Source organism: Cetorhinus maximus, chromosome 24 (assembly GCF_964194155.1).
Source record: "Cetorhinus maximus chromosome 24, sCetMax3.hap1.1, whole genome shotgun sequence".
Lineage (NCBI taxonomy): Eukaryota > Metazoa > Chordata > Chondrichthyes > Lamniformes > Cetorhinidae > Cetorhinus > Cetorhinus maximus.
In genome coordinates, this window is record NC_135902.1 from 21,581,231 (window position 1) to 21,601,163 (window position 19,933).

General features: G+C 43.7%; 1 protein-coding gene across 5 annotated transcripts in view; it reads right to left on the reverse strand.

The window, feature by feature from the left end:
- itgb4 (integrin, beta 4) overlaps positions 1–19,933 on the reverse strand; it is a 154,546-nt gene that overhangs the window by 63,615 nt on the left and 70,998 nt on the right. For all 5 annotated transcript variants that reach the window (XM_078570843.1, XM_078570845.1, XM_078570842.1 and 2 more), the window contains exons 15-22: positions 17,539–17,637; positions 16,085–16,208; positions 11,636–11,755; positions 9,059–9,165; positions 8,413–8,464; positions 7,408–7,590; positions 2,674–2,777; positions 1,107–1,165 (exon numbers count right to left, since the gene is read on the reverse strand). In XM_078570843.1, coding sequence (XP_078426969.1) covers positions 1,107–1,165; positions 2,674–2,777; positions 7,408–7,590; positions 8,413–8,464; positions 9,059–9,165; positions 11,636–11,755; positions 16,085–16,208; positions 17,539–17,637 — 848 coding nt within the window. The remainder of the gene's footprint in view (positions 1–1,106; positions 1,166–2,673; positions 2,778–7,407; positions 7,591–8,412; positions 8,465–9,058; positions 9,166–11,635; positions 11,756–16,084; positions 16,209–17,538; positions 17,638–19,933) is intronic.

Sequence of the window (19,933 nt, forward strand, 5' to 3'; positions counted from 1 at the left end):
TACAGTCTATAAGCTTTTGTTTACAGGGATATACATTACAAACAGACACCTCTAAACCCAACAACCACAATTTTACTGGGAGCACAAGTGAATCTCCAGTTAATTACCACCACCTGAATACAATTAATCACTCAATTAATATAAAATTAATATTAACCTCTTTATTCAGTTTTCTCCATCCTCTGCTTTTAAAAAGCTCTCAAAATAAATGTTTCCTCTATTGTACCTTTCATTTGGCAGCTTAATCATTATTGTTAAACTTATCTCCTGTTTAGCATCCACTGTTTTGCACTCTTCAATGTAAAGCAATTTGAGATGTGCCCCTGCGTATGCAGCTCTGTAGAATTATAAATTGTTGTCTATTGGTACTAAAAAAGCAGCACAGCTGTTCACTAAGTATTTATTATTCTGCATGTCTATGTTCATTTCTTATATTAACTAATTTCAAGATATTGCAAATGAAAATAATTATTAAAATTGATTATTGAAATTGATAATTGAAACCTTTACATTTTGTGGATGGAAAGTGTATACATAGCCATACACAAGGTATCACAATTGTGAGGGACAGGGTGGATGGATCAGAGGATCCTGACCTGTCAGTTATGTTCATATGTTTGTATTAACTTAACTGCCACTATCATAGTTTGAATAACTCAAATTTGGAGGTGATAATGGTGACTCCACTGTAGATTAATGTATTTTAATATATTAATACATGAAGCTTTGACTTGTGGATTAGGTTTCATTCTATAAGGAGGCAGCTGTTTCAGCCAATAGTGTGAGGGCGGATCCATCTTTAACACGTGAGGATAACTAGTAGGATTTTTAAAAAGTTTTTTTTATAAAGCATTTTCAGATGCAGGGATATAATTTTTGTGAAGAGCTCTAGTCTGTTAGAGATTAAATAAGCCACTAACAAGGTTTATAAACGAACTGTCGATCTACATTGGGCTATGTTCGATAAAAATAATGGCTCATGATTTTTATACCAAACCTAGATGGTGTGGTTGACGTTATTGAGAGAAGCACAGGGAGAACGGAAAGAGAGAGAGATGCACACACACAATAACTGGGAGACTCGAGATTTAAGGAAGAGTCCTTACCTAAATTTGGTTTTTCGCACTGGCTGGAAACCTGGGACAGATTTGTATGCTTCATTGAGCTAAAGTCACATAGATCAGAAGTCAGTCATAATATGAAACATTCATTGAATTACACAGTATTTACAGCACAAAAACAGGCCACTATCCAACTGGCTTGTGCCAGTGTTTATGCTCCCCACAACCTTCTTCATCTCATCCTATCAGCCTATCCTCCTATTCCTTTATTCCTCATGTACTTTCTAGCTTGCCTTTTGAATGCAATATGAACTGTTACACCAGCTTGTCAATGTCACTCCAGAACACTGACAATGAATGTGATATGCATGGACAAGTCACCTCCCCCTGCACAAATCCAACTGCACACCAGCACCAATACCACAGAACCTAGGGAGGGAGCTGCAGTTGGAGAGTTGAAAAAACAGAGGGAGGGTTTGTGATGAGTTGAATTGCCATTTCTCACCCCTGATTTTCCTTATATTCTTGTACAACATCTTGGTTACTTACAGCACCTACATAGCCATTCAGAAAACCTGGACTGTGGATGCTGTCTGATTGTCGTGAATCCTCCTGGTGATGTAGTGTGTGGCTATGTATTCAGCTAGCTGTAGGTCTTGGTAGAATCAGCCATCGCTATTGTACAGCAGTGTTTTCTGGGGGTTCTAATGCATTGGCCAAACATTGTAAGTCATGTCCCACAGAAAAATTTAATTTTGCTCTATATTTCCACCTCCTAATTCTCCGGTTCACTCTCACAGACAGATAGCAGTACCTCAACCAAATGCTCATTCTTCACATGAGTGTCCCAAACTGTTTGGTCGCAGTGGGCATCCCAGCTGAGCCCAATCCTGTCCTCACCGTTAACAAAACTCAATGGAGGGAGATCAGGAAACAGAATCCCGGCTAGTTATTTCTTACCCCAAGAAGGGCAAATTGAACTGCCTCCAGTAACTGCATTTGGATCTACAACCTCAGTCTTTCTGTTCTATACAACTTAGTGTCACGCTTGGCACTACCATTACACATTAAAGGTGGAGTTCACATTCAAAAGAGTTTTTAATGCTGTTAAGATAATATATAAAGTGAACACAATATTAAAAATCATGCATCTGTGCAAACTCTTGTAAACCTTTTTCATTATAAATTATGATGCCCACAGTTACAATGGAAACTGCCCATGTAAACATGTCACGCTACCATGGATGAAAGTTTGCATAGGCAGTTTTCACTATAAATTGGGACACTGGGATTTATGATGAATAATAAAATTGAAGACAGATTGTACAATTCTGAAATGGGGATTGAATCATCGTGAATAAGGCCACAGGAGATTGACTAATGTTAGGGATAAAACTGAATTTTAATATATTGCGAGAAACTTTGATAAAAGATTACTTGCTGCGTTTGGATTAACTGCAATAAAGAAATTAGTTTTTAAACCGGAGAAAGTATATGTTGGATGGGCAGTTAAAAAAAAACTGAGATGGCAAAATGAAAAGAGGCAATGGGTGAGGGCACACACTCCATAGAGTCCTGGTGAATACACTGTCACACATCCGTACATACTTACATTCTCCTCCACCATATGCCGCTGTTGATTAAACTCTGGTGAGTCCGGTTTTCTCAGCTCATCATTGAATATTCGGGCTGCTCGCAGTGACAGATTGTACAGAACTAAGAGCAAAAAGTGGAACGGGATCAGAAAATACTGGTAAAGTTTCAAAGTTCAACAAGGAAAGCAAATTGGGCAGAATTATCTGTTGCTATTTTAGAAGTCTTGCAATTAGTGTCACTTTCTTAAGTGTCACACTTTATCCCTGTCACACTTCCCTAACAGAACAGAATGGTGACTTGGTAGGCTAACTTTTTGTCCCTAATTCTCATCAATTTGCGGACAATACCAGGATGGGCATGGTGAGTGATCAATGCAGTCAATTAAGAAATTTTCCTCTAGAAGTGATGGGCAAACATGGAACATTCATGCCCATATTTGGGTGAGTTTGTTCAAATGGCAAGGCGATGAAGGAAATATACCTTCCTTTTTGCCATAGCAATGCTGAGTGTTAGGAGCTCTGTTGTGTTGAGGTGCTCATTGTTACTAAGGAGGTGGTGATATTAAGCGGCCGTGAGTTCAGTCATTTGTTGTCATACTCCAAACAACAATGGGATAAATTAACACAGTCCAGGGATTGAACCTGGGTCCTGCTTGGTCTTGTATCAGGCTCATTCAGAATGGGAATGTGCATTGACTTTTAAAAAAAAATTCATTCACAGTATGTGGGCTTTGCTGGCTAGGCCAGCATTTATTGCCCATCCCAAGTTGCCCTTGAGAAGGTGGTGGTGAGCTGCCTTCTTGAACCGCTGCAGTCCATGTGGTGTAGGTACACCCACAGTACTGTTAGGAAGGGAGTTCCAGGATTTTGACCCAGTGACAGTGAAGGAACGGCGATATATTTCCAAGTCAGGATGGTTAGTGATTTGGAGAGGAACTTCCAGGTGGTGGTGTTCCCATCTATCTGCTGTCCTTGACCTTCTAGATGGTAGTGGTCGTGGGTTTGGAAGGTGCTGTCTAAGGAGCCTTGGTGAATTCCTGCAGTGCATCTTGTAGATGGTACACACTGCTGCCACTGTGCGTTGGTGGTGGAGGGTCTGAATGTTCGTGGATGTGGTGCCAATCAAGCATGCTGCTTTGTCCTGGATGGTGTCAAACTTCTTGAGTGTTGTGGGAGCTGCACTCATCCAGGCAAGTGGGGAGTATTCCATCACACTCCTGGCTTGTGCCTTGTAGATGGTGGACAGGCTTTGAGGAGTCAGGCGGTGAGTTACTCGTCGCAGGATTCCTAGCCTCTGACATGCTCTTGTAGCCACAGTATTTATATGGCTAGTCCAGTTCAGTTTCTGGTCAATGATAAACCCCAGGATATTGATGGTGGAGGATTCAGTGATGGTAATGCCGTTGAATGCCAAGGGACGGTGGTTTGATTCTTTCTTGTTTGAGATGGTCGTTGCCTGGCACTTGTGTTGCGCGAATGTTACTTACCACTTGTCAGCCCAAGACTGGATATTGTCCAGGTCTTGCTGCATTTGGACATGGACTGCTTCAATATCGGAGGAGTTGCGAATAGTGCTGAACATTGTGCAATCATCAGCAAACATCCCCACTTCTGACCTTATGATGGAAGGAAGGTCATTGATGAAGCAGCTGAAGATGGTTGGGCCGAGGACACTACCCTGAGGAACTCCTACAGTGTTGTTCTGGAGCTGAGATGACTGACCTCCAACAACCACAACCATCTTCCTTTGTGCTAGGTATGATTCCAACAAGTGGAGAGTTTTCCCCCGATTCCCATTGACTCCAGTTTTGCCAGGGCTCCTTGATTCCACATTTGGTCAAATGCGGCCTTGATATCAAGGGCAGTCAATTTCACCTCACCTCTGGAGTTCAGCTCTTTTGTCCATGTTTGAACCAAGGCTGTAATGAGGTCAGGAGCTGAGTGGCCTTGGCGGAATCTAAACTGGGTGTCAGTGAGCAGGTTATTGTTAAGCAAGTGCCGCTTGATAGGTGTTGATGACCCCTCTCATTACTTTACTGATGATCGAGAGTAGGTTGATGGGCAGTAATTAGCCAGGTTGGATTTGTCCTGCTTTTTGTGTACAGATCATACCTGGGCAATTTTCCACATAGTCAGGTAGATGCCAGTGTTGTAGCTGCATTGGAACAGTTTGGCTAGGGGCGCGGCAAGTTCAGGAGCACAAGTCTTCAGGACTATTGCCGGAATATTGCCAGAGCCCATAGCCTTTGCATTCTCTAGTGCCTTCAGCCGTTTCTTCATGTCACGTGGAGTGAATTGAATTGGCTGAAGACTGGCATCTGCGATGCTGGAGGCCAAGATGGATCATCCACTCGGCACTTCTGGCTGAAGGTTGTAGCATATGCTTCGGCCTTACCTTTTGCACTGATGTGCTGGGCTCCCCCATCATTGACGATGGGGGTATTTGTGGAGCCTCTTCCTCCAGTGAGTTGTTTAATTGTTCACCACCATTCACCACTGGATGTGGCAGGACTGCAGATCTTAGATCTGATCTGCTGATTGTGCTTAACTTTTGTCTATCACTTGCTGCTTGTGCTGTTGGCATGCAAGTATTGCTGTGTTATAGCTTCACCAGGTTGACATCTCATTTTTAGGTATGCCTGATGCTGCTCCTGGCATGCCTCCTGCACTCTTCATTGAACAAGGTTGATTCTCTGGCTTGATAGTAATGGTAGAGTGGGGGATATGCTGGGCCATGAGGCTACAGATTGTGTTCAAGCACAATTCTGCTGCTGCTGATGGCCCACAGCGTCTCATGGATGTCCAGTCTTGAGTTGCTAGATCTGTTCAAAATTTATTCCATTTAGCATGGTGGTAGTGCCACACAACATGATGGAGGGTATCCTCAATGTGAAGGCAGGACTTTGTCTCTACAACGACTGTGTGGTGGTCACTCCTACCGATACTGTCATGGACAATCTGCAGCAGGCAGGTTGGTGAGGATGAGGTCAAGTATGTTTTTCCTTCTTGTTGGTTCCCTCACTACCTGCTGCAGACCCAGACCAGCAGCTATGTCCTTTAGGACCCGGCCAGTTCGGTCAGTAGTGGTGCTACTGAGCCATTGAAGTCCCCCACCCAGAGTACATTTTGCACCCTTGCCACCCTCAGTGCTTCCTCCAAGTGGTGTTCAACAAGGAGGAGCACCGTTTTGTCATCTGAGGGACGGCAGTATGTGATAATCAGCGGGAGCTTTCTTTGTCCATGTTTAACCTGATGCCATGAGACTTCATGGGGTCTGGAATCAATGTTGAGGACTCCCAGGGCAACTCCCTCTTGACTAAATATCACTGTGCCGCCACCCCTGCTGGGGGGACAGGACATACCCAGGGATGGTGATGTTGGTGTCTGGGAAATTATCTGTAAGATATGATTCCATGAGTATTACTATGTCAGGCTGTTGCTTGACTAGTCTATGTGACAGCTCTCCCAATTTTGGCACTAGCCCCCAGATATTAGTAAGGAGGACTTTGCAGGGTCAACAGGGCTGAGTTTGCCACTGTCATTTCTGGTGCCCTAGGTCGATGCCGGGTGGTCTGTCCGGTTTCATTCCTTTTTTGAGACTTTGTAGCGGTTTTGATACAACTGCTCGGCCATTTCAGAGGGCATTTAAGAGTCAACCATATTGTTGGAGTCACATGTAGGCCAGGCCAGGTAAGGGATGACAGGTTTCCTTCCCTAAAGGACATTAGTGAACCAGGCAGTCGTCTGGTTCGTCGATTACAACAATCGACTATGGTTTCATGGTCATCATTAGACTTTTAATTCCAGATTTTTATTGAATTCAAATTCCACCATCTGCCGTGGTGGATTTGAACCCGAGTCCTCAGAGCATTACCATAAATCTCTGGATGACTAGTCCAGCGACAATACCACTACTATTGCCTTTCCTAGCTTAGATAGGCTAGCACAAAAATTCCAATGCTCAGCATGTCTGCACCAAGGTTGAAGACTCCTTCTTCTAATAGAGATATTGTAGTTTTCCATATTGTATGAGGTTGGATTTCGGACCTTTCTCTTGTGCTGTTGAACCAGTGTATTGCTGGGCATGAAACGGGTAAGACACAAAGCCACACATAAAAGTGGCCATTTGTTTTTTTCCTCTATGACTGTAAACGTTCCAATAGTGTTTTAAGATAGGATTCAATACAAGTTAAAAATCTACTCTTGTTGGGAGATTAAAAATGGGGAAACTACAAAACAAAAATGGTGGTTCATGACAGTGGCATACATCGCGTAGCTCTCACATTCCTGGCTTTTGGAATTCCATTGGCTGCGCAACATTGAAAGATCTTTACCTATCCTGATCCATTACTCCTCCTGTGCTCCTCTAATTTGGCCTCTTGTTCCATTATTGGTGGCTGTGCTTTCAGCATCTAGGCTCTAAGCTCTCCACCTCTCTATCTCTCTTTCTCTCTCTCCTCTATTAAGATGGTCCTTAAAACCTAAGTCTTTGACTAAACTTTTGATGATGGCTTTTGTGACTTGATGTCAATTTTTAACTGATTATGCTCCAGGGAAGCATTTTGAGACATTTTACTGTGTTAAAGGCGCTATATAAATGTAAGTAATTGTTGCTGGATGACACAGACTAACACAGATATCCCAAAGGGCTGTTTTAACAGAGAAAACACTCAAATGCCACTTTAAAAACCATTATGTAGCTTTACCACCCCTTCCCATTCTGAAATGCCTAGAGCTTCCTCAATACTCACTAGTATCATTGGGGTTGGTTGCCTGATACTGTTTAGTCGATTCTTTGTGCACATTGTCTGTCACCTTCCACCTTACTATGTCTGTTCCAACTGGCTTGTTTGTCCGAACCATTGGCGTGTCCAGGGAGTTGAGGTTGCTTTGGCGAAGCATGTAGCGGTCTTCCTGAAACCCAACCTTGGTACCTGCAAATGAAACCAAGGACATAAAAGTTGAAGCTGAACTTTGAAGATTAAGGGGTGATCCAAACAAAATGTTTAATATCATTAAAGGAATTGATAGGATAGAATTACACAGAAACAGGCCATTCAACCCAACCAGCCCACGCCCATGAGCTACAGAGAAACAATTTCATTTAATAGAGAATTAAAGGACAAGGGGAAATAAACTAAAAATCTGAGCCAAGCTGTTCAGGAATGCTGTCAAGAAGCATTTCTTCACAAAAGGGGTAGTGGAAATCTGGAGCTATCTCCTCCCAAAAGGCTACAAGGGTCAATTGGAGCTTTCAAGGTTGAGACTAATAGATTTTTGTGGGTAAGGGTTTCAAGGGATAAGGAGCAAATGCAGTTAAGTGGAATTGAAATACAGATCGCTCAGGATCTACTTGAATGGTGGAACAAATTTGAGGGGCTGAATGGCCTCCTTTAAATTAATCCATGAAAACGTACTAAAAGATCATTCTGAGTGGATGACATACTGAGTTTGGTTTACACGGTGCTTACTGCAGTCCATTACGATCCAATATTGGATCAAGGCCTGAACTGGCTCCAGGTTTGAATATCCACCTTTTCCAGAGGGAAAGCTATACTCTACTAGAGTGGTAGGCCACTCTAACCAATATAGTCTGTTGTAGTGTGGCATGAACGTATACATGTCATGCACCATGTTGAACCCTTCAGCACCTTCAGTTTTGTGCCTGATCCAATTTCTAGGCCTAAGATTCTTCACAACCTGATTGATTTAAGAAATCAAATTCATCACAGTGATTACACGAGACTTGAGATTACCTGCAGCACAACATGGCAGCATCGCACAGCATGGCAGCCTTGCACAGCAAGCCTGTGAAGACAGAGAGTCAACATTAGTCACACCAGGCTTTAATAAATCAGACTCTTGTTCACAACACTTTTAACTTGGTAACAATAAGAAAAGAAAGCAACCTATGTCATGAATTTAACAAACAGAACAGGATTGAAACGAATACAAAGTCCAGTCTGGAACAATCCCAACCTGATCTCTGGGATAGAAACCAACTCCATCTGATACCCAATCCCCAATTCTGAAGCCCTATCTCCAAACCTGAGCTTTCTTAACCATCTCAACTTGATCCGAGGTCCAAACCTAATTCTAACTCCCAACCCCCAATGTGACAATTCATGATCAAGGCCATTCAGCAACTCATTTCCTCAAGATGGTTTGTCCCAATTCTACCTAGTCTGTTGCAATCCCAAATGAGAGTCAATTCTTCTGAGACTGCAGTCAACCAGATACAGCATGTATCAAAATATGTGGCACCTATGCTGAGGCTCTCAAAATTTCATTCAAATAACCAGTGGTAGCTGGCCCATAACAAGCCAGATTGGTGCAGTTTATACCCAAAGGCTCAGTCTTCTCCTCTCTGTACAATAGTCCCATTGGGAGATGATCACTCACCCGAAAGCAGGCACAGTATTTCCAGCAGAGCAACAACAGCAGACCCAGCAACAGCATCAGGAATATGATAAGTGGAATGAGCCAGAGGAAGCCTCCTGGGGGACAATCTAGAGGAGGAGGAGAATAAAATCATCAAACCAGACATTAGGGATAATCTACTCCCCTGACAGCACTTCCTAAACCTGCGGCCTTCAACAGCTAGAAGGACAAGGGCAGCAGATGCACAGGAACATCATCATCTTCAAGTTCCCCTCCAAGACACACACCATCCTGACTTGGGACTATATCTCCGTTCCTTCACTGTTCCTGGGTCAAAATCCTGGAACTCCCTCCCTAAAAGCACTGTTAGGATACCTACACCTGATGGGCTACAGCAGTTCAAGAAGGTGGCTCACCACCGCCTTCTCAAGGGTAGTTAGGGATGGATAACAAATGCTGGCTTTGCCAGAGATGCTCACATCCCATGAATGAATCAAAAAATAACAGACTAGGTAGGGTGATGTATCAATACTAGCCTAAATATGCATCAAAAACTCTCTCTCTCTCACACACACACACACACCCTGGGGAAAAGTGGAGGAAATCAACTGAGGCTCTATATGCTCCTAGCCAGACGAACCACTTATTGCAAAGAGTATATCAGATGAGGACAGTTCTAGGTTGTGATGCCCCCAACCATGGTTGATCAGCCTTCTGACACTCATTGCCCTGAAGATTAGCTATCAGAAGGCCACTGTTGGCTGTGGAATCATACCTACCCTGTAAAATCAGTGCCTTCAGAAGATGGGGAAGAAACATTTACAAAGCAGATGAGGGGGCAGTCTCTGAAATTAGTCCGCCCACCCTGCCCCACACGGTCATTTGGTCAGTATCAGGAATGGCACAGAGTTCATACCCTCATCAATTGATTTGCTAGAATTATTGTTGAGATTTTTGAAATCACATTGCTCTGCCACATGTATCAACTGGCCTGACAAGTGGCAAGTAACATACAAGTGCCAGGCAATGACCATTTCAAACAAGAGAGAATCTAACCATCTGCTGTTGACATTACCATCGCTGAATCCTCCACCATCAACATCCTGGGGGTTACCATTGACCAGAAAATGAACTGGACTAGCCATGTAAATACTGTGGCTACAAGAGCATGTCAGAGGCTAGGGTGAGTAACTCACCTCCTGACTCCCCAAAGCCTGTCCACCATCTACAAGGCACAAGTCAGGAGTGTGATGGAATATTCTCCACTTGCCTGGATGAATGCAGCTCCAACAACACTCAAGAAGCTTGACACCACCTAGGACAAAGCAGCCCGCTTGATTGGCACCACATCCACAAACATTCACTCCCTCCACCACCAACACACAGTGGCAGCAGTGTGTACTATCTACAAGATGCACCACAGGAACTCACTAAGGCTCCTTAGACAGCAGCTTCCAAAACCATGGCCACTACCATCTAGAAGGACAAGGGCAGCAGACACATGGAAACACCACCAATTGGAAGTTCCCCTCTAAGCCACTCACCATCCTGACTTGGAAATATATCACCGTTCCTTCACCGCCGCTGAGTCAAAATCCTGGAACTCCCTTCCTAACAGCACTGTGTGTGTACCTACACCACATGGACTGCAGCGGTTCAAGAAGGCAGCTCGCCACTGCCTTCTCAAGGGCAATTAGCGATGGGCAATAAATGCTGGCCTAGCCAGCGATGCCCACATCCCATGAATGAAAAGAAACTAAATCTCCAAGAACGAGTTGGCTGGTAATGCCTACCACCAATTCTTGCAAAAGTTTCACTCTTATTTCCTTCAGAAAAACATCGTTTGAGAGGAATCCTGTTGAAGGTATTCTGATCATGAAAGGAATTGGACAGAACATCCCCTCTGGTGGAAGGCTCAAATCCCAGGGAGTGCAAACTAAAATGAGGACATTGACAGTAAGAAGGGAAATTGGGAGAATTCTTTCACCCAATGAGGAACTGAGTTACAAATGAAAGACACGGAGGATGGAGCAGTGTATACAGGGGTTAATTGGAGAGGTTTCTAGAGTGAGAATGGAATTTGTCGAGAATGGAGTGGGGTTATGGTGGGATGGGACTGGGGCCTGGGATGGGACTGGATGGGACTGGGGTTGTGATGGGATGGGACTGGATGAATCTTTCAGAGTACTAGCACAGACATGATGGGCCAAATTGTTTCCTTTGCCACAAACCTTGATGATTTGATGAAAAATGACCTGTTCTTCTTCCTGCATCTTTTCATCAGAAAGTAGGAATTGTTAGACAAGAATAGATCAAGGTCCATCTACTTCGCCTTTACCAGCCTGGTAGTCACATGATACAATGATAATGGAGATGTTGACTAATCAGAGCAATTGATCTCTATCAATGAGTCTACAACAGACCCAGACATGAGGTGAGGAAGTGGTGAAGAACTTTGGAAACCATTGATTCCAAACCGAAACACTCACCACACATCATGTGTCCAACTACTCAGCTACTTTTGCCCTTTATTCTCAATTTATAGAGGCATTAAGTCAATAACCAAATGTCAAAATTCCAATTTTAGTTCCTACGTACCTTTCTTTTTTAGCACCTCTACATAAGTATTGTTGCCACTTGGGTGCTTTTCCAGTGTGTAATAAAATGTGCAGTCATCTTCCTCATCACGGAATTCACAATGTTCCAACACCTCCTCTCCTGTAGCGACAAAATAAGGCTCTTTTTAAGTGTCAGGGTGCCTCACGTGGCAGGACTTGCGCTTGGCAGTTTGTGGATTCAAACCCCATTCCAGAGACTTGAGTCTACAATCTAAGCCGTGCCGGATGAGACATTAAACCAAAGCTCCATCCGCCCTCTAAGGTGGATGTTAAAGATTCCACGGTAATATGGGAAGAAGAGGTTCCTTCACTGCCTTGGCAGCATTCATCCCTGTAAATGCAGAGTCATTAGTCAGTCATCTCACTTGGTGTTTGTGGGATTGTGCTGTGTGTAAATGTGGTTGCATCCTTTTCCCACATGACAACATTGAGCACAGTTCACAGTGTATGTGAAGTACTTTAGGATGTAGTCAAATTGAAGATTAAAAAGGGAAATGGCAAAACTGATTGGGGAATATCATCCACTGTGAGGACAACTCTAAATCCAAAGAGCACAAGTTTAAAAAATGTGTAGAAAGGAAATTTGAGAGAACTTCCTCAAGTTAAGGGTGATCATGAAACAGAATACAGGAAGGCCGTCTAAGTGGATAGTACAGATGGGTTCAAAAGACAATTTCTAGAGAAGAGTGGGACCGTAAATTTTGGGGAGGGTGAACAGCCAGAGGTCGTGGTCCACACTGGGACCAATGACATAGGTAGGAAAAGGGAAGAAGTCCTGAAAGCAGATTTTAGAGAGTGGAAGGGAACTAAAAAGCAGGCCCCCAAGAATAGTAATCTCAGGATTACTCCCTGTGCCATGTGCTAGTGAGCATAAGGATAGGAAGACTAAACAGTTCAACACGTGGCTGGAGAAATGGAGTAGGAGGGAGGGCATTAGATTTCTGAGACATTGGGACCGGTTCTAGTGCAAGTGGGACCTGTACAAGATGGACAGGTTACACCTTAACAGGATTAGGACTAATGTCCTCGCAAGGAGGTTTGCTAGTTCTGACAGGGAGGGTTTAAACTAGATTGGCGGAAGGGTGGGAACCTGAGAAGAAATTCAGAGTGGAGAGGAGAGAAACTGGCAGTGGGAAGTATAGAAATATAAACTGACAAGGACGATATACCAGAGTAGTATCAAGCTAAATAGAATACTTGGAGAGTTTGACAGAATTAGAGTAGGCAATAGTATGCTATTAGATGGGGTCAGAGTAAGGGGAAAAGTACAAAAGCCTAAATCAGGGTTAATGTGCAGCACTGTATGTGAATGCACGAAGTGTGATTATTAAGATTGGTGAACTACAGGCACAGGTTGACAAATGGAATTATGATATTAAACAAAATAAAAATTGCAGGAAAAATTCAATAGGCCTGACAGCATCTGTGGAGAGAAAGACAGAGTTAACGTTTTGAGTCCGTATGACTCTTCATCAGATGAAGAGTCATATGGACTTGAAACGTTAACTCTGTCTTCCTCTCCACAGATGCTGTCAGACCTGCTGAGTTTTTCCTGCAATTTTTGTTTTTGTTTCAGGTTTCCAGCATGCGCAGTATTTTGCTTTTATCTAGGAATTATGATATTATTGCTATAACAGAGACCTGGTTCAAAGAAGGACAGGACTGGGTGTTAAATATTCCTGGGTACAAGGTGTTTCGGAGAGACAGGAAAGGAAGAAAAGGGGTGTGGGGGGTTGGGGGGAGTGCAGTGTCGGTATTGATTAAGGATGGCATTACATACTGCAGAGAGAGGATGTTCCAGAGGGGTCAAGGATGGAATCTCTCTGGCTAGAGGTAAGGAATGAAAAGGGTGTAATAACATTGACCAACGTAGTATATAGACCGCCAACTAGTGGCAGAGAAAAAAATTTGCAAAGAAATTACAGAGAAGTGCAAGAATTATAGAGTACCTATAATGGGGGACTTCAATTATCCAAATATAGACTGGGATAGGAATAGTGCAAAGGGGCAAGAGGAGTGAGAGTTCCTGGAATGTGTTCAAGATAATTTTCTGCAGCAGTATGTTTCTGGTCCAGTGAGTGGGTAGGCACTGCCCAACCTGGCTCTGGGGAATTAGTTGGCCTAAGTGGATCAAATATAAGTGGGAGAGCATTTAGGGGGCAGTGCCCATTGTATCATAAGGTTTAGGTTGGCCATAGAAAGATACAAGGAGCAATCCAGAGCAGGGATAATTAATTGGGGGAAAGCCAACTTTGGTGGGATGAGAATGCATCTGAGTTGAGTGAGTTGGAATCAAATGTTGACAGAAAAGACGGTGGCTGAACAATGGGCCACCTTCAAAGAAAAAGTATTGTAGGCAGTGTCAAGGTATATTCCCTTGATGTGGAAAGGTAGGACAAATAAATCCAGAGCGCCCTGGATGACAAGAGAGATAGGGGTGAAGATGAAAAGGAAAAAGTGTTTGTGGACAACAGATGTCAGGTAAAAAATACAATGGAGTATCAGGCTGAATATAGAAGGACCAGAGGGGAAGTGCAAAAGTGAATAAGAAAAGCAAGGCGAGAGCATGAAAAGAGAATGGCAGCAACTCAAGGTCTCCTATAGCATATAAATAATAAAAGGGTGGTAAAAGAAAGAGTAGGGCTGATTAGGGATAAAAAGTGGACTTGCACATGGAGGCAGGAGAAGTAGTGGAGATATTAAACAAGCACTTTGCATCTGTCTTTACAAAGGAAGTGGATGCTGCCCAGGCCGAGGTGAGAGAGGAGGTAACTGGTACACTAGAAGAATTTACAATTGAGAAGGAGGAGGTGTTAGAAAGGCCATCTTTACTTAAAACTGATAAGGTACCAGGACCGGCTGAGATGCATCCGAAGATACTGAGGGAAGTGAGATTGGAAATTGCAGGGGCACTAGTGATAATCTTCCAGTCTTCCTTCGACACGAGAGATGCCAGAGGACTGGAAAATTGTGAATGTTGCATCCTTGTTCAAAAAGGGGTGCAAGGATAAAGCCGGCAACTACAGACCAGTCAGTTTGACTTCAGTGGTAGGGAAACTTATGGAAACCATAGTTCGGGACAAAATCAGTAGTCACTTAGACAAGTGCAGGATAATTAAGGAAAGCCAGAATGGATTAATTGAGGGAAAATCATGTTTAACTAACTTGCTGGAGTGTTTTGAGGAGGTAACAGAGAAGGTTGATAAGGGCAATGCTGTTGATGTGGTGTATATGGATTTTCATGATATTTGATACAGTGCCACACAACAGACTTGTGAGCAAAATTCTAGCTCATGGAGTAAAAGGGAAAGTAGGCACTTGGATAAGAAATTGGCTGAGTGACAGGAAACAGAGAACAGTGATAAATGGTTGTTTTTCAATTTGGAGGAAGGTTTGTAGTGGAGTTCCCCTGGGGACCTTTGCTCTTCCTGATATATCTTAATGACCTAGACTGTGGTGTGCAGGGCATGATTTCAAAAAGTGCAGATGATATGAAGATTGGAAACATTGTCAACTGTGATGAGGATAATCTTGAACTTCCAAAGGACATAGACATGTTGGTGGATTGGGCAGACAAGAGGCAGATGAAGTTCAATGCAAAGAGGTGTGAGGTGATCCATTCTGGCAGGACGAATATAAAGAGAGAGTATAAAATAAATGGAGAGACTTTAAAGGAGGTGCAGGAACAGAGGGACCTTGGTGTATATGCACATAAGTCATTGAAGATGGCAGGGCATGTTGAGAGAGCAGTTAATAAAGCATATAGTATCTTAGGCTTTATTACTAGGGACATTGAGTACAAGAGTAAGGAGGTCATGTTGAACTTGTATAAGACACTAGTTAGGCTTCATTTGGAGTACTGCATCCAGTTCTGGGTGCCATACTTGAGGAAGGATGTGAAGGCATTGGAGAGAGTACAGAGGAGCTTTACAGGAATGATTCCAGGGATAAAGAACTGTTGCTATGAGGATAGATTGGAGAGGTTAGGACTGTTTTCCTTGGAGAAAAGAAGGCTGAGAGGAGACTTGATAGAGATAGTCAAGATCCTAAGGAGAATGGACAGGGTAAATAGTGAGAAACCGTTCCCACTCAAGAAAGCATCAAGAACTAGAGGACATAGATTCAAAATAATTTACAAAAGGAGTAAAAATGATGCGAGGAAAAATTTTTTCACACAGAGGGCTGTTGGAGTCTGGAACAAACTTCCTGAGAGCGTGGTGGAGGTAGGTTCGATCGAGGTATTCAAAAGGAAATTGGAATGCTATTTGAAATGAAAGAATGTGCAAGGTTACAGGGATAAGGCAGAGGAATGGGACCAGGTAAAATGCTCTTTCAGAGAGTCAGTGCAGACTCAGTGGCCTCCTTCTGCACTGTAAAGGCTCTGTGATTCTGGGTCCTTTTCCAATATTTCAGTGTTGCTTTAACTGACCTGGTTTCAGTTCATCCACAAACTTGAACTCGTGAGTGCACTTTTCGCAGCGCTTTCCCTTCTTGTCCCCAGTATTCCAGGCTTTGCATTGGACACAGGTGCGAACGTCCTCACAAAGCCCTAGCTGCAAGAGACAGAGAAGGAGAAAGGAACAGCCTCTATTAGAGAGGGACATAAACCTGTTTCGGAATCTCTGGGAAGTTGCTGGGTGGAAAATTCATGAAGCCTGGAACCCTAATTTTAACTCCCAATCCATAATGAGAAGGGAGCGGGCAGTGGGATGCAGGGGAGGGTTTAAATCAGGAACAACATCCATACCTCTTTGTTCCCCATACGCTCCTGCCTGCTGCCATTGTAACTCATTGGAGGAAGACGAGGGACTCATAAAAATGCAAAAGTCAGGTGTCTGATACCATCATTCGAACCCTGAAGTAATTTTCACTCAGGGTGTTATATCTGGTGCTTGAAACCTGATGACAGGTAGGGTTAGGGCTTGAAAAATCATTTAAAGGTTTCCTCATGGGCCAAGAAGGACCTGAATTCTCCTCCAGACCTCAAGGAAATTTTGAGCCTCCCCTGCCCAGGATTCTGAAACAACATTGGTTTTCTAAGGACAACATTGGATTTTCTCTTCCTGTTGTCTGTTGGTGAGCTTTCACTTGAGGACCTGCTTCCCACTGGAAGCCTGCCATGCACAAATAATGTCCCCGTTATCCAGGAAACCAGACCAGGCTTACAGTATATTCATAATACAGGGAGAAATCTAATGAAAATTCAGCACCGGCAGACAACTTAAAATCATCACCTATTATCACTGGGGTTTCACTCCTCGAACTATCATGTCTACAAAAGTAACCTGCTATTCACCTATAGTCGACCCCATATTTTCATCATTTTCACTCCTTAAAACCAGATAACTAACATAATGCAATGTATAGGAATGGACATGGAAGGGTAGCTTACTAACTGAGTGAATTGAAGAATGATAATGAAAAAGTGACAGGGATGTGCATTAGCCATGGCTCAGTGATTATACTTTCCAATATCAACCAGGGGTTCAAGCCCCACTCCAGAAACTTGAGTCCAAAATCCAGGCTGATACTCCATTGCAGTGCTGAGGGAGGGCTGCACTGTTGGAGGTGCTGTCTTTCAGATAAGATCTTAAACCTATTGCCTTCTCAGCTGAATGCAAAATATCCCATGACACTATTCAAAGAAGAGCAGGGAGTCCTCCTGACATGCTGGACTCAACCACTATCACAAAACAAATAACCTGGTCATTATCACATTGCTGTTTGTGGGAGCTTGCTGTGTGTAAATTGTCTGCCGTGGTTCTGACATTACAACAGTGACTACACTTCAAAAGAAATTATTGGCTGTCAAGCACTTTGGGATGTCTTGAAATCATGAAAGAAATGGTATAAATATTTATACCGTTAAGTATCTTCACTTACTGAATATTTGAGGGGGCCACAGACTGAATCAACACTCGCATCAGTTGGGTCACACATACATCTTCCACATACGCAGCTACCTTTACCATGACAGAGTACCTGAAATCGGGAAAATACAGGTGAATACCTGGAAACTCTAAGACAAAAACAAAATACTGTGGATGCTGGAAATCTGAAATAAAAACAGAAAATGCTGGAAAAACTCAGCAGGTCTGACAGCATCTGTGGAGAAAGAAGCAAAGTTAATGTTTCGAGTCTGTATGACCCTTCTTCAGAGCTAAAGAGAGATAGAAATGTGATTAAATTTATCCTGTTTGAGGGGGTGGAGCAGGTGAAGCTGGATAGGCGGCCAGCGATAGGTGGGGGCTAAGGAGAAATTGATAAAGATGTCATGGACAAAAAGACAAAGGGAGTGTTAATGGCAGGGTAAGGGTTAAAGGAGGTGCTGATAGTGGCACAAAGGTAAGAATGCAGAATGTGTTAATAGCAGAACAAGAGTGAGCACTCTGTGAAAGAACATCATGGAACAAGTAACAGGTGGCATTTTTGGGGGTGGGATGAGGCAGTGGTTGGGGAAAAAGGATGAAAAAGGGATAAAACAATGAATAAAAATGAAAATATGTGGATAAAAAATAAATTTTAAAAAAAAAGGGGGTTAAAAAGGGGTGAATATAGAGGAGATAGTTCATGATCTGAAGTTGTTGAACTCAATGTTAAGTCCAGCAGGCTGTAAAGTGCCTAATCGGAAGATGAGGTGCTGTTCGTCCAGTTTGTGTTGGGCTTCACTGGAACAATGCAGCAGGCCAAGGACGGACATGTGGGCATGAGAGTAGGATGGTGTGTTGAAATGGCAAGTGACAGGAAGGTCTGGGTCATGCTTGTGGACAGACCAAAGTTGTTCCGCAAAGTGGTCACCCAGCCTACATCTCTCCAATGTAGAGGCGACAGCATTGGGAGCAGTGAATGCAGTAAACCAAATTGAAGGAGGTGCAAGTGAAATGCTGCTTCACCTGGAAGGAGTGTTTGGGCCCTTGGACGGTGAGGAGAGAGGAGGTAAAGGGGCAGGTGTTGCACCTTCTGCAATTGCATGGAAAGGTGCTGTGGGAAGGGGATGGGGAGTAGGGAGTGATGAAGGAGTGGACCAGGGTGTCACAGAGAGAATGGTCCCTATGGAATGCTGACAGGTGGGTGAGGGGAAGATGTGTTTGGTGGTGGCATCATGCTGGAGTTGGCGGAAATGGTGGAGGATGATCCTTTGAATGTGGAGGCTGGCGGGGTGAAAAGTGAGGACAAGGGGGACCCTATCATGTTTCTAGGAGGGAGGGGAAGGTGTGAGGGGAGAGGCGCGGGAGATGGTCCGGACACAGTTGAGGGCCCTGTCAACCACCATGGGGGGTAAACCTCGGTTAAGGAAGAAGGAAGACATGTCAGAAGTGCTGTTTTGGGAAGTGGCATCATCAGAACAGATGCGACGGAGGCGAAGGAACTGAGAGAATGGGATGGAGCTCCTTACAGGAAGCGGGGTGTGAGGAGCTGTAGTCGAGGTAGCTGTGGGAGTCGGTGGGCTTGTAATGAATATTGGTGGACAGTCTGTCACCAGAAATGGAGGCAGAGAGGTAAGGAGGGAAAGGGAAATATCGGAGATGGATCATGTGAAGGTGATGGAGGGGTGGAGATTGGAAGCAAGATCAATTTTTCCAGGTCCAGGCAAGAGCATGAAGTGGCACCGAAACAGTTGTCAATGTATCGAAAAAGAGTTGTGGGAGGGGCCTGAGTTGGTCTGGAACAAGGAATGTTCCACATACCCCATAAAGAGACAGGCATAACTGGGGCCCATGCAGGTACCCATAGCCACACCTTTTATTTGGAGGAAGGACACAGAGCAAATTCTACTTTCTTACCTTTATGCCATCATCAGCACCTCCTTTAGCCCTTACCACTACCATTTACACTCCCTTTGTCTTTTCGTCCATGACATCTTTGTCAATTATCCTTAACCTCCACCTATCGCCGGCCTTCTATCCAGCTTCACCTGCTCCACCCCCTTAAACAGTGTAAATTTCATCACATTTCCACTTCTCTTTAGCTCTGAAGAAGGATCATAAAGACTCGAAACATTAACTCTGTTTCTCTCTCCACAGATGCTGTCAGACCTGCTGAGTTTTTCTAGCATTTTCTGTTTTTATTACCTGGAAACTCTAGCTTACAGAGAGTCCTTGCACTCAACTCCTCCCAGTGCCCATCATTTGTTTTGTTTGGGTGGGTGAGCGGAGAGGAATGTTCCCCTCCAAAGAAGGCAATCAGGAAACTCCTAAGCCAGAATTTTTCTCTCGTGTGCCCGACCTGAACAAGTGTAAAATGATGCGCAATGATGTCGAGCGAGCGCCCTGACGTC